Source organism: Oryzias latipes, chromosome 1 (assembly GCF_002234675.1).
Source record: "Oryzias latipes chromosome 1, ASM223467v1".
NCBI lineage: Eukaryota > Metazoa > Chordata > Actinopteri > Beloniformes > Adrianichthyidae > Oryzias > Oryzias latipes.
Window position 1 is genome coordinate 12,430,106 of NC_019859.2, and position 13,970 is coordinate 12,444,075.

General features: G+C 38.9%; 1 protein-coding gene across 2 annotated transcripts; it reads right to left on the minus strand.

Annotated features, from left to right (window-relative positions):
• Positions 1-223: 223 nt before the first annotated feature.
• Positions 224-11,579, minus strand: LOC101159888 (dihydropyrimidinase-related protein 1). 2 transcript variants are annotated; one of them, XM_004085299.4, is made up of 14 exons: positions 11,016-11,579; positions 9,714-9,802; positions 9,410-9,594; positions 9,169-9,333; positions 8,226-8,287; positions 8,015-8,095; positions 6,727-6,795; positions 6,529-6,649; positions 6,256-6,412; positions 5,373-5,514; positions 5,123-5,293; positions 2,498-2,677; positions 1,485-1,650; positions 224-1,373 (listed from the first exon to the last, which is right to left on the minus strand). In XM_004085299.4, exons 1-14 carry the CDS (start codon positions 11,370-11,372, stop codon positions 1,282-1,284), a joined length of 2,037 nt encoding a protein of 678 aa, XP_004085347.2. In that variant the 5' UTR covers positions 11,373-11,579; the 3' UTR covers positions 224-1,281. The 2 variants fall into 2 exon arrangements, with proteins under 2 accessions (XP_004085347.2, XP_011492020.2); XM_011493718.3 differs by lacking the exon at positions 11,016-11,579 and adding an exon at positions 10,398-10,576.
• Positions 11,580-13,970: the final 2,391 nt, after the last annotated feature.

Consider the following 13,970-nt stretch of genomic DNA (forward strand, 5'->3'; position numbering starts at 1 on the left):
TCAATTAGTGTTAACTTTTAGTGATCCTCACTGTATTTTGGTTTACAAGGAACATTGCTAAAGTTATATAAATATTTAAATCAAAACATTTTTTTCTATCTGATCTGATGTCGAACAAACCATTTTTATTCTTTGAAAAAATGTAATACTTTGTCATACTTTGACAAAGTTTTAAAAGGACATTTATTGTAAGTAGAACAGTTCAATAAATAAAAAAAACAGATTTAAGTTTTAGACCTTTATTATGCCATTCCACACCACCTTTATTCAAAATTACTGGTTCCATTGGAAAGAGCTTACAAATGGAAGAAAAGCAGAGCACCATAGAAACATTAAATATTGCATCAGGAAGATAACACATAAAGGAAAAACAAAATCAACTTTTTTTTAAAACAGATTATTGTATCAGTGACATTTTAAGAGTCAGGAGTGGAAGCTGAAGCTTTTTAACAGCAGAATTCAAAATGTTACTGCAACAATGGATCTATTTCTGGCAACAGTGATGGGCAGAGGACTGTAAAAGACGTTGTGAAGCTTTAATATAAGAACACAGAACTAAATACAACATGCACATCCTGTCAAGCGCCGTTCCATATTCTAATTTTAAATGAGAGTATTGATACATTTGCATATGTGTGGAGAGGAACTACTCATTGTTTTATTCTTAGTTTACAGCAATCAAGTGTGAGAACGTTTGTGCTGATACAGATGTGCTTTGAGTAATACGTTATTTGTGTTCTACCCTTGCAGTCATAACACACAAGTAGTCAAAAGTGTTAATTTTATCATGCAAATGTATAACATAATAAAAGTCTCGTGTCAGAAAATGCAGTACACTGCTGAGCTGTTTTTTTTTAACCAGATGCAGAATTGACCAAAAAATGTTGTTACTTCAATGGACCACTAGAGGGCGAAAGAGGAGCACCGTGTCTGAGAAAGTAAAGTGATAAAAATGAAAGATGTCATAGACAACAGGAGGGAAAAACAACAAAGTACCAAGTACTAGCGTTGGATGTTAAAAGTAGTATTCACATGTGCATTTGTGAGTCCAAATATAACGTTTGGCATAGATTTGAATGTCTTCAATGATTGTGAAATACGCTTTATTTTGTATTTGTTATATCTTTTGGGAATAAAAGTGTAATCTTATATACTAGGGATTCCACTTTAATACTGAAAAGTGTTCATACATGCCAACGTATCCACACTCAGATATGCTTCAGCACACAATAATGAGGAGGTATCTCACACAAACAACACGCAAAGTGCAGACAAAAGTATTCAGCCAAGGCTGGTGATGTTCGAGCGACCACCGGGAGGTGCTACAATGCGGTGGCCAGACCTCCGGGGAATGTTGTCATCTATCTGAGCACCTGATGAAAAGGAAAAACCATCGAAATGTCAAGTCAGCCGGTGTTTTATGAACAACTCCCTGTGTGATGACAAGATGTTTTAAGATGCTGGTTCGATTTCAGATTGCATACCTGAGAGGCTGAAGTTGGACAGGTGCAGATTGCGTACTGTTGGTGGCTGGTGAGAGGTGGGGGAGGTTTTGGCTGATGGAGAAGGGGTTATGTATTTGGGGGTGGGAGTAACATCATGCACAGGGCCATCATAGACACCACGCGTGACACCCTGCTTGCTGCTCACCTGGATTGGAAATGCATAAATGGCACAAAACTCAAAAAATATGTATAAAAACAAATGTTTACATACTAAAATAGTAATGGTATAATTTCACGTTATTAGACTAATCTTCAGAAACTCATAATTTTTAAATTATTTTGTTCTGTAGAGTAAACAAAAAGATACAAATAACATTTTTATTTGTCAGAAGCTTGTTTTAGACCCTCAGGCATTAGGCTTGCTTTATTACAGATCAATGACAAATATGATGCGTATAATATTTGTTTTAATCCTTAAAAATGTGATAATCAGATTAAAGAAATCAGAGTATAATTTTCCCAAAATATTCAAAAAAGAAACTTAATATCTAATATTGCACCCATTTTCATTGCCATAAGAAATCCACGAAAAATTTCTTCAGAACTTTACTTATAAGGAATCTAAAAATAATTTGATTAAAGACGAACTCTGATAATTATCGTGTTTTAGGTGGGGTTTTTTTCAACTTCTTGAGGCATTTTTCTCATGATGTAGAACATATATAAAGAAAAATTAAGTTAAAAATTGCATTTCTGAGTTCTAGCGATAAAGTGTATAAACAGATGTGCGATGGGAAGTGGGGACGGGCTTGGTCTGCCCTGACAGTCCAGCCCACAACGCAAAGATGAATTTCTAGTGAACTCCGGCCATTCTACACAAACTACGTCCAAGAACATTACAGTTTTTATTTTATTTTTTTATTTTGGCTAAATACTGCATAACCATAATTAAAATACCACGGGAAACCCTTTTAAAATAGATCAAAAGATTGACCGGATCGGGACTTTAAGGACAATCCAAGACTTTTTTTATGAAATAAAATTCCACACACCTGGTTCCTAAACTTGATCCGCTGGAAAGCGTAGTCTGGGAAGGGCTTGCGTGGAATGAACCGACCAGTCCCCTGCTGTATCTGAAGCTTGCCTCCTTCATAAACCACCCGGCCCTGACTCAATACCAGAGCTGGACCTCCCCGACACTCAAGGCCCTCAAAGATGTTATACTCTGCAGCCTGTGTGGGAGAGAAAAATGATGAGACAAAAGCCACAAAAAAAAAGAAATGAAGAAGAGGGACAAAGGGGAGTCCTCTCCTCTGCAGGGGCAGTGATATCGTTCACCCTGAACGCTGTTTGAGCGAGCTTTTCTTCAAGGCTTAGTGGATTTACAGTTGAGCAGATATGGGATGAATAAGAAGGAGACTTGGGTCGTGTCGAAACAGTGATTGTGCTGTTACAAGGGGATGGGAATACAAAAGGGGAAGGACTAAAGAGGGATTATAAACTAAATCTGGAATTATTCCCAATAAGGCATCTTCAGGGCAGGCACTACATGATTCCTTTTCTTATCCAATTGTTCAGCATTACCCTCTTTTAGTGTTTTACAAAAAGTAGTTGATATAAGCAGAATTTAGTCTTTTTTTTGTCCTTTTTCTGTAGACTAATTCTCGTCGCTTGCAAAGAAAGGGCTCTTATTTTGTTGTTTCATAAAAGTATACTGCAGACACATTTCTGACCCTCTCAATGAAAAACTACCTAAACAAGATCAACTTTGCTCTACATGAAACTTCATTTCAATAATCACCCACTGACTATTTATTGTGAATATAGTTCTGTTTGCAGGTGTGTATCACTCAAAACTCCAAAGTGCCAGTAATCAATGAGGCAAATATCAAATAAACACATGCGAATGCTCTTTCTGGAATAATACATTGAAGCTGCTTTGTCTGTAAACATCAGGCTGGATTATTATAGCTGGCATGAGGCCCCTATAGTACCTGCAGTACTTTGATGAAAACGTATTACAGTTCTTAATCATATCATTACACATTCATCAGGTTCCATACAAGTCATATATGTACAGACACTAAATGATTTTCTTCACATTATGTTTAGTGGGTTTTTCGCCTCTTTATGTCAAAGTATTTGCAGTAAAGTTTAATTGCTGCATTCCACTTATTGTTTGCAAAATTCAGCACAATTGAATTAATTTTTTTTACCATAGAAAACATATCACAGCCATTAAGCTTAAATATTTACGGAGTGCAGCTCAAAAACATCAAACTTGAATCGCAAAAATGTCTTTTAGCATCTTTACTTCTAATGGTAGGTAGCCAAAACACATTATAATTTAATTACTTGTTATTTTGTCTATTGAAAGCACATTTGTGTCTGTTTAATGCTTTTTAAAACTGTCCTGTTCTTGGCCTGTTCAATCTTTGTTTTTTTCCCTCTGCCTCAGCTTTCTCTGGCTTCTGTCCTGATTTGTTTCACTTGTTAAACCACTGCAGATATACTGCTGTTTCTGTTTACTCCAGTGCCGGTTCGTTTGCTCTGTCTTAGTGGTTGTTGTGTCTCTCAGCGTGAATTTCTGGAGGTAGTCACCGTGTTGGATTGCTGTGAGATTTTTGGTCTCCTTTTCATTTGTTTTTCTTGGGATCTGGCCTGCTGGAGATTTTTGTTCTTTCCTGTTGTTGGAATTGTTTTTGATGCGTTTGCACTGCTCACACAAAGAATGAAGAGGATCCGACTGTGTAGAACTATATGATTTTATTTCACTTTGGATTTCTGTTTCCTGTTCCCCCTGAGGGTGTACCTCATGACCTACGTTTATGTCGTGCTGTATAGCCATAACTATATTTTGTGAGTAAGACTTCCTCAACGTGGGGCAACAGCAGATTTTCATTGATGGACAGTTGAAATTCCTTTTTTTTGATTAAAGATTCTGTCACACTTTATCTGTGTTTGGACTGTTTAATGTTTTTCTCACTAAATCTTTACAAAATATCAGAACTACAAGTGTCTTACCACAGTCTGTATTTTCATATTTTTAGATTCAAATGTAAGAAATAGTTGCTTTTGTGTTTTATCAATGTTTCCATACAGTGTTTCCCACCCCTTTTCAGCAACGGTGCAGAGGTAGAGCGGTCGACTTCTTATCAGAAGATCGCTGGTTCAGATTCCCGCTCTCCCATGCGTCAAAGTGTCCTTGGGCAAGACACTGAACGCCACAGTCTTCCTGGTGGTTATAGGTTGGCACCAGTGTTCTGCAGCAGAGCCGGCATCAGTGTGTGACTGTGTGTGCATGGATGAATAGGACTGTGACTGTAAACGCTTTGGGCCTTCTAAGAAGGTAGAAAAGCGCTAAACAAGTATACACCATTTTCCATTTTCCCATTTTACGTGGTGTCAAACAGGGAAATCATATGTACAGGTGCCATACAAATACTAAACAAACACTTTGAATGTCATTGAGCCCAAACACTTTATGTAAACAAATCAAAATTCATTTTAACTCCTTCATACCTGACTTTATTTCCAATTATATTAAGAAAAACTTTTTTTTTTGTATTCAAGGTGATGCTAAATCAATTGGAGTCCTGGATTTAATAGCATGTTGCAAACTAGCAACTGGTAATCCACATAATATCTTTTCACATCTGTATCCTTCGTGTTCTCACCGACTGTTGCTGTTTCGCAGTGATGGTTTTGACAATGTCTGGGTCCCAGATGACGATATCTGCATCAGAGTCCACAGCGATGCGTCCCTTACGAGGATACAAGTTGAAGATTTTAGCTGCGTTGGTTGATGTGACTGCCACAAACTGGTTCTCGTCCATTTTCCCCATGGCCTAAAGAAACAAAAGACACAACGTTAAAGATGGTTTGGCTGACAGTTTACGCAGAAACACACAGGCCCTCAGATCTCACCACAGCCTTGTCCCAGACGAAGCCCATCCTCTCCTCTACCCCGTTGGTTCCTTCTGGGATCAAGGTGAAGTCATCTTTACCGATGGCTTTCTGAGATGTGCTGTAAGCACAGTGAGAGCTGCCCACAACCTGCAGGTCCCCGCTGGGCCAAACAAACACAGCCAAAGACATTATAAACACATAAAAGCGTCAATAAGCCCAAAACAAAAATATATACTATTCATTCCCAAAAATCAAGATTAAGCAGACAGTTCAGAGAAAAAAAGAGATGCCCTCATGTAACCTAACTGAAAAACATGTTGCACTTTTGTATAATTTAATCAACCGCCATATAACTATGACAATCAGTAATATTGTTTTCTTCTAAATAATACTATTAGATGTTATACTGAACTAGGAGGACATCCAATCAAGCAACTAAGCATTACTGCTGCTAAAACATGATGGGCAGCATGAAAATCTGACAGGAAGCTCTCGACCATAGAAAAAACAAATTCTAAAAATACATTTTGTCCTTCAGGTAAGGATCAAGGACAACAGCAGGATCACACGACTGCTGCGACAGCATTGACACACCTATAGAGCAGAGTAGGAGGAGGAGGAGGAGAGAGGAACTTGGTCACCAAGGCAACTAAAGATGAAGGATTCTGGTTCCTAAGCTATTTTTAGCAACAGGAACAGTCAAAATCAACAGTTTTTTCTGGGCGTGTGCATGTGTCTGAGGTGGAGCAAAGCTGGGTTTTTGCTTCATCCACCTCCATAAAGCTTTGGTCTATAAAAAACTATATAAACAGATTTGTAAAAAAAAGGGATACAATATAATTAGAAAATGTTGGGATGTATGGCAAAAATAAAAATAAAATTGAAAAGACTTAACTCATACCTGGCCAACAGGGTGTGGAGATGTTCTGGTGTGGTGGGGTCAGGACTTAAAGGTGGAGAGGTCACATAGGCAGCTGCTTTGGCCCAGTTTTTGCTCCAATAATGAGAACCGTCCGTCGCCAAGCCAGCTGTAATTGGTTCTCCAAATACCACGGAACCTAGAGTGGAAAATAACAGAAGTATAACACTTGAAGTCGATGAACAAATAAAGTTATTTCTGAAAAATATAATCAAATGTTAGAAAAGGTTAAAAAAAAAACAGAGCTGTGCAAACCTTTTCTGCGGGCCTGAGCGATGGTGTCAGCGGCACTCTTGCTCATCACTTTTGTGATGTAGACAGGACAGTTCACACAGTTACCGAGGGTGATGGCACGAAACACAGCCTCAGCTTCCACCTGCATAGAAAAATAAAGGCAGATTGATGAACCTCTGTGCTACTCATGAACTGATACTTATAGGATATAAAAGATACCTCCTCAGGACGACTCAGAGGATGCCCTTCAGGACCAGTGATTCCCATCCCAAGGATTTTTCTTTGTTCCTATACGAAGATTTAAAGAATCATTGTCATATATTATACTCTGTCAGGATTAAAGCAAGGGGAAGTGAGCTGTTAGTCACAAATGTAATCTGAGTACTAAATTATATCTAAGTTAAGTAATGAAGACAAAGTTTAACAAATATTTTACTGCATTATTCGCAAAAGGCTGGTTTCCGTGTTTCTCCTTGAATAATCTCCAGTATTAGAAGTAACTAGTTACAGCAGCAAATTATTTTAGATATCTATTCAATTTTACTCATGTTCAGTAACTTGTAAATTCCAAAAACAGACAAACCGCCCAAAATAAAAATGCTAACTGAGATCATGATATTTTATCAAATTAAAACAAAAACCTTTAACAAGATCTTTTTGGGATATTGTTGATTACTTCAAAGAGTTTTGAAATTATGTTCATACTTAAAATAGTGAGCCAATTTTCCTAGAGATTACTAAAGATCATAGACACAAACTTTATTTGTCACTTTCCTCAATAACTATTAGGTCCTGTCTTTTCTCTGAACCAATATCTGTCGGTTCTGTTGTTGTAGACTTGGTGTAGTAATAGTAATCTGTGTTTAACAGGCACTATTATTGTTTCAGTCTTTCTGAGACACATACGTCTCAGGTTCTGTGTTCAGTACATACCGTATATTTTTATTTGATCGACTAAACTACCGGTAACTAAGCTAAAGCGAAGAGTTGGTCCTGTAATTTGTAGTCCAATGCTTAAAAAAATAATATCTAAAACCATTAAAGCATATCTACTACTTTTGCAGATATTACAAGAAGGTAACCAATAGTATTGCAAGAGTCATGTATCACATTACAATTCTTAGATATAATATTGTTAAGGTCAGGTTTTACTTTTGAATACCAATAGAAAGTAATCTTTAATGCATTAGCTTGGAAGTAACTTGCATAAAACTGACATATCTCTATATGTTAGATATGTCGGCAATCATTTCATTAGTACTCAATGTATTATCAATGATCCTAGCTGTTATTCTACACTACCATTGTCATATCCAGAAGTAATATCAGTTCTGTTGCATCTACAGGCATCCCTTAGCATCAGATTTATCTGTCATTAATCTGATTATAATCAGAGGTAATGATCTCCAAAATATAAGTCATTAAGGGCATAATGACCTGCTTAATGTGCATCTGTCTCTACTAGGTGTGAGTTTACGTAGATAGAAAGACAAAATGATGTATTCACCTCAAAAATCAGGTCTCCGTTTTCGGCATGTACTAACACAACAGCCCCCAGCTGCTTCAGAAAGGAGAATGCCTCATACAGCTGTGGATGTATAAAGAACAACAAACAGTTTAACAGAAAAAAATTAAAGGCTTCTAAAAACATCTTTTTGAGAGAGAAAAGGATTTAGTGAGTTTGCATCATTTGGGCTCTTAGGGATGATGGTGCATACCTGAGAATCTGTCATCTGGTACACATCTTTATAGGCCATGTACACTTGAAAGGAGTTGATACCTGAAAGGAGTAAAAAAAAAACTGCATTGGCTTCATTGGAGCAACAAGAGTAAATCATAATAAAATCATAATTCTGGGATAAAAAGAAGAAAAGAAAATCTAGGAAAGAGATCTATACTAATTTAGGAAGCAAAGCATCATAATAAAAATCATATCTTCATATCCTAAAACAACTCTTCCAAATTAGAAGCCCTTTAAGACACAGAATACTTTTACAATTCCCACAAACAATTATTTACTTTTACAAAGGATTATAGATGAAGCATGTCCCTTGTGTCACAAGAACGGGCAGAAGGCTGGTTCCAATTGCAGTAGGTTTATAAGCACAGCTGAGTTTACAAAGCTAAATCAATGTCAGGCAGGGGTCAATGAGGAGCATGGGAGCATCAGAGAAGAAACAGGAGTAGTCAGGATTCAGGCTAGATTCGGTGCAGGCGGCAGGCAAACAGAGTCAGAGCCAAAACAGGGTCAGGAAATCAGAAGCCCAGGTCTGGCTATAACGTTCAGTAATGAAGCCAGAATGCCAAAAATAATACTTTACACTGAGTGAGGCTAAGTGCAATGCTTTAGTGTACACTGCTCATGAGAGTAAGGTGTGTGGCATCCAAGAATTGTGCCCTGGGGTTGCTGGGAGATGTAGTGCATAGGGTACTCTGGAGACGGTTCCTGCTGGTGACCAGAGGGGGAGACAGAGCTCTGACTTCTGACACCTTTCCATTGCAACAGCATTAAAACGGCTTTCCAATGGGCTTTAACTCAGTTTCTAAACACGTTTCTGCTTTGGCAAACGTTTTTCTTTTATTAAGATCAAGGTTTAGACAAATCATGACAACTACAATATTTTTTGTTTGTCGCAGTAAAAGTAAAAAAAAAAATCCTGCCTTTGTCTTGCACCAGGACCTCCAGCTCATCTTTAACAGTCTCATTCCACAGGGGGATGTCCACATGCAGAGAGTAATCGCAGCACGCTCGTTTATCTGCAGCTTCCTGCCAGCGCTCAAACGCCTCCAGCAGACTTTCCCCGGGCTCAGGGGTCACATGATCGACTGAGATGTGGCAAAAGCAAAAGGTTAAAATGCGCAGATGTGAATGTGCTGCCTGAAACTCAGCATCCACACTCACTGATCATCGTGGTTCCCCCAGCAAGTGCAGCCTTAGTGCCTTGGAGGAAATCATCAACAGGCTGTGTGCCCAGGTACGTCTTCATCAAGCAGGTGTTGACATCAATCCCACCTGGAATTACCATGCGACCATTGGCCTCGATCACTTTGACACCTCCAGGAACAACCAGATTCTCCCCCACCTGCCTGTTAGGATTTGAACAGCAAAATGAGAAGGATGGAACCGGTTGAGAACTTGGAGAATTTATATGATGCTATATCAGAATTTGACATGAAATGGTCATGTAATTCCTCCTCAGACGCACTTGATGAGGCCATCCTCGATGTAGACGTCTCCAAAGAAGGAGCGGTCATCGTTCACCACTCGCCCCCCTCTGATCAGAAGCCGTTCATCCTGCAGAGAAGAGCAGGGGGGGGGCTGACTTGACTGCAGCTTTTTGACATATTACACAATCAGTTATGTAATCCATGACCTTATAGCAAAATTGATCCATTCGATGTAACACCAAAAATATGTATTTGCATTAAAGGAAACTCTGGCATTTTGAGATGGTTGTTATTTCTTTTTTTATATATACAAATCCTGTGACATGTAGACTGTCTAGAAGGTGATTTGTCAAGCCACAACTACACCCTGTATCAACTTGGTGCCTGGCAACAAGAGGAACTCGGTCACCGTGGCAACCTATGATGACAGCTGACAGCACAACCTATGTCTGCATCTGTATAAATAAATAAAAACATGGAGGGTTTCTGTGCCATCTAAAGGTGCATTAGATTTTTAGATCAAGCCTCCACCTTTAAGGTGCAGCTCCTGATAACATATGGATGAATGAATCACAAGTTTTCCTCTTTTTTTTAAAGGCTGTTTACAAAGAACCGAAGGAGTCTTCTGCTCTTTGTCATTCACTAAGAATTTAATCCCCTTTCCTGCCTTGCAGCAGGGATTTGCATACAACAGAGGCTACATGTTTCTCAGAGTCTCTTACCGTGTAGTGGGGGATGCCGTTATTCCCCTCATAACTGATCCCAGACATGCTTTCTTTTAGGATCCCCCTCCGGCTGTCAACATAAAATTTCACGGGGCTCTGTCCTGTGATGCCCCCCACCCCACCCCCTTTGTGTCCTTAGATTTGTGTCGGCTGCCTGGGCCGTGCGTCAAAAGAGCTGCGCGCGCAAGTGTAGCAGAAACTGTGGATGCGCAGGCGTGGAAAACGAGCGCTCCCCAGTCCCCTGGTGGCGTTCAAGGCTCAGTGAAAGATGGCACTGATGCCTTACGTAGAATGAATACATGTGGAAGCAAAACAAAAGGGAGATTGAGGACCGTCGCTGTCCGTTTCAGCACCACAGAGAAGCGCATGCGCTTTGGTTTCACATTTATTTCAACACTTTGAAGGAAATTATAAAATGCAGCACAATTATACATAATTTATGCACGTAAGAGCGTCATTTTCTTCCTTGAAAATGGATTTTTCAGAGTAAATTATATTTTTTATCTTCACATTTAAACAAATCAGTAGTTTATACTATTTTTGTTAGAAATGGTGAAAGTCATAAAATGGATTTTCAGCCAATCTACTGAAAATAGGCCAATGCGTAATTCCTACCTGTCCATTTGGGCTCGTCTTCTCAGATAAGACTTGAACCTCAACCCCAGCCCGAGACTCATCTGCGTCCCTGGCTGCATTGCTCTCTGAGTCTGACCCCTGCCGTGTCCCCCCGGTGGTCTTCCCCATGGGGTCGCCGGTATCCAGCAGCCTTTCCCGGCTCCCACTCCTCGGGGTGCGGTTCCCTTTCCTCCCCACCGCGTAGTTGTCGAAGTCTATGGTCTTGCTCTCAAACGCCCCTTCCACAGAGCTGAACATCCCAAAGGATTTCCGCTGGTTTGGTCCGGTGGTGATCGGTCCAGCAAAGTAGACGGGGAGCTCATCCTCCCGGTTCCACTGCCGCCTGCAGTCAGACATTGCAGCTCACGCGGACCGGACTGTCTCCAGTCTGAGGAGATGGAGACGGTTTTGCCAATTTCACGTCTAACCGGGTCACAGTCCCGCCTCCTTAAGCAGGCGCACTGCTCCTATGCAAAATAGAGGTTCAGTTCCCTTTTCATGCAGATAGAGATAAAGAATATGGAGTGTCCCACTTCTAGGAGCAATGCTGATGTTCTACTACCAGCTTTAACAAATAATAGTGAGCACACCCGTCATCTCAAACAAGTCATCCGCTTTGTGTGATCCCCGTCTAAAAGTGGGGGCTGTGTGCAGCACAGTCATTCATGCCATCAGCGGATTAAAGCAGCATGTGTTTCCTTTTGACCCACATCTGGAGGCAAAGCAGAGGAATGTGGCTTCTGGGTCAACTATTGTAAATGACCCGAAAGCAGTCACCTGCACAACCTCACACAAGCCTGAACTCATCCTCTGTGCACTAACAGCCATCTCACTGAGTAAAAAATAATGTACACATTTTATTTTCAACATTAATTCTAACATACTTTTAATATTGTAGTGAAATTTGGGGAAATTTATACAAAATAAATTACACAAAATTCCACATTAAATAAACTTCAAAAAGAGTAACTACAACCATAAATAAAGTTGGTTTTCGTGAATCTACCAATGCACTTCAGTAAAAATAACATATATTGAAATTTTTGAATGTTGTAATGCAGAAAATATTATTTTGTGCCTTTAAAGTAGTTTAAACTTAAGAGTGCAATCAGTTTTATAAAAGAAGAGAGGAACTTTTTTAATTTGAGAGGTCATTTTCAGTTTGCATCATGAAAAGTTCATTTAAAATAAAGATGTCCTTCTTTTTACTAAACAAAAGTTTGGAATTGTTTGGATAAAGATTTAAAATTAGCTTATCATGTAAAAAAGGCTACAGTTAAAATGTCAAATATTTGGTCGATACTAGTGAAATTTTATTATGTATTAAGATTAAAGTATGTGTTTGTGTATTTGCTTACGTATTTTGATTTTATGTTTAAGCTGAATCCTTGTTTTGTATTTTACTTTATTTTAATGGGCTTCGTTAAGCATGATGCTTCATCCTAGCCCCTATTGGTCAATGTAGATTATTAGAAAATGTCATGTTTGAAAAACTAAATAAACTTTAAACTTCATAAAGGACCCAAAAAAATTCCGGGAAAGAGGAAAGCAGGGGAGAGACAGATCATGTCACTTCTCTGCTGGAAGAACAGTATTATCAGTTATCAGGTCATCCAAAACACATCAAGACATGTTTCTAGTATCATTACCCGACATAGTTGTTGGATTGTAGTAAAACTAAGTAAACTAATTATATTAAAATGAGCACTGTCAAATTTGTACAGTTAAAGCGCAGTTAAATCAGAGTTTTGTTTATCATTGATCGTTAGCCATAAAAGTGCATTACCAGATCATTTGTTTCCACACAAGCTGCTGAAGTTGAACTACAGTGTACATGTCAGACATTGCGAGGAACCCAACACGACCCACCAATGGTTTTCAACTGAGTACTAAACCTGCCAGCATGTGTGTATAGGTCTAATACACTGTAGGTTATTGGTTGGGTTGTTAAAAGTGGGCTACAAATGGGCTCAAACCTGGGTCAGTTCACAAACGTAGCGTGAAACAATTTCGGACTCAAACTGGCTCCTCCATCTGGTAGAGACCAACTAGGTTTTTGAGCAGGGACCCCATAATCTCCTTAACGTTCAATGGCTTTGGTTAGAAGAATAACGGCAGACAGACAGAATACACAGGCTCACTTAAGTTTGCCCATGTATTCTTAAATTAATGATGCCCTAAATGGTTATTGCATACAGATTTACAGTAGTAAAATAATACATTGTTTTTACATTCAGAATTTTGGTAAAGTTAAAATGATTTTATTATTAAATTAGTATAAATTGTTTAATTTTAATGGCGGCAGTCACAATATACTTATAAAAGCATGGGAGCAGGATCTCAAGTGAGGTATGTAGAAGAACCGTTCTAAACATTTGCCTATTAAAACCCCTTCTATAACCCTTTTTGTTTACTCATATAGGCCTTCATTGAAATGCATTCAAGAATATTTGACCTCATTGGAAGGATCTTCACAAAATATTTGTTAGGTTTTTCAATTTTAAAGTAGGCTGCTTTGTGGTGTACCTCACAGTGAGAAGGCCTTGATTCAGATCCAAGCAGGGACCTTTCTGTGTGGAGCTCTTATGTTCTCCCCATACACATGTGGATTTTCTCCAAGCACTCCAGCGTCTTCCCACAGCCCCAAAACATGCTTCACAGGTTGATTGACGATTGGTGTGAATGTGTGTGTGTATCTATATGGCCCTGCAACAGACTGGTGACCTGTCCAGGGTGTTCTCCACCTACACGCAACAGTAGCCTGGACAGGCTCCTGTGACCCTGAAACGGATTCAGGGGGTTTTAAAAGATGGATGGATTTTGTAAGTAACAATACAATTTGATTAAATCTTTTTGAGAAAACCTTCATTTACTGTTGCTTTAGGTTGCTAAAACCTTTTTTGTAATTTAGCAGTTTATTAAAACACTGAATTGTCTTAAATGTGCACTTTGTTG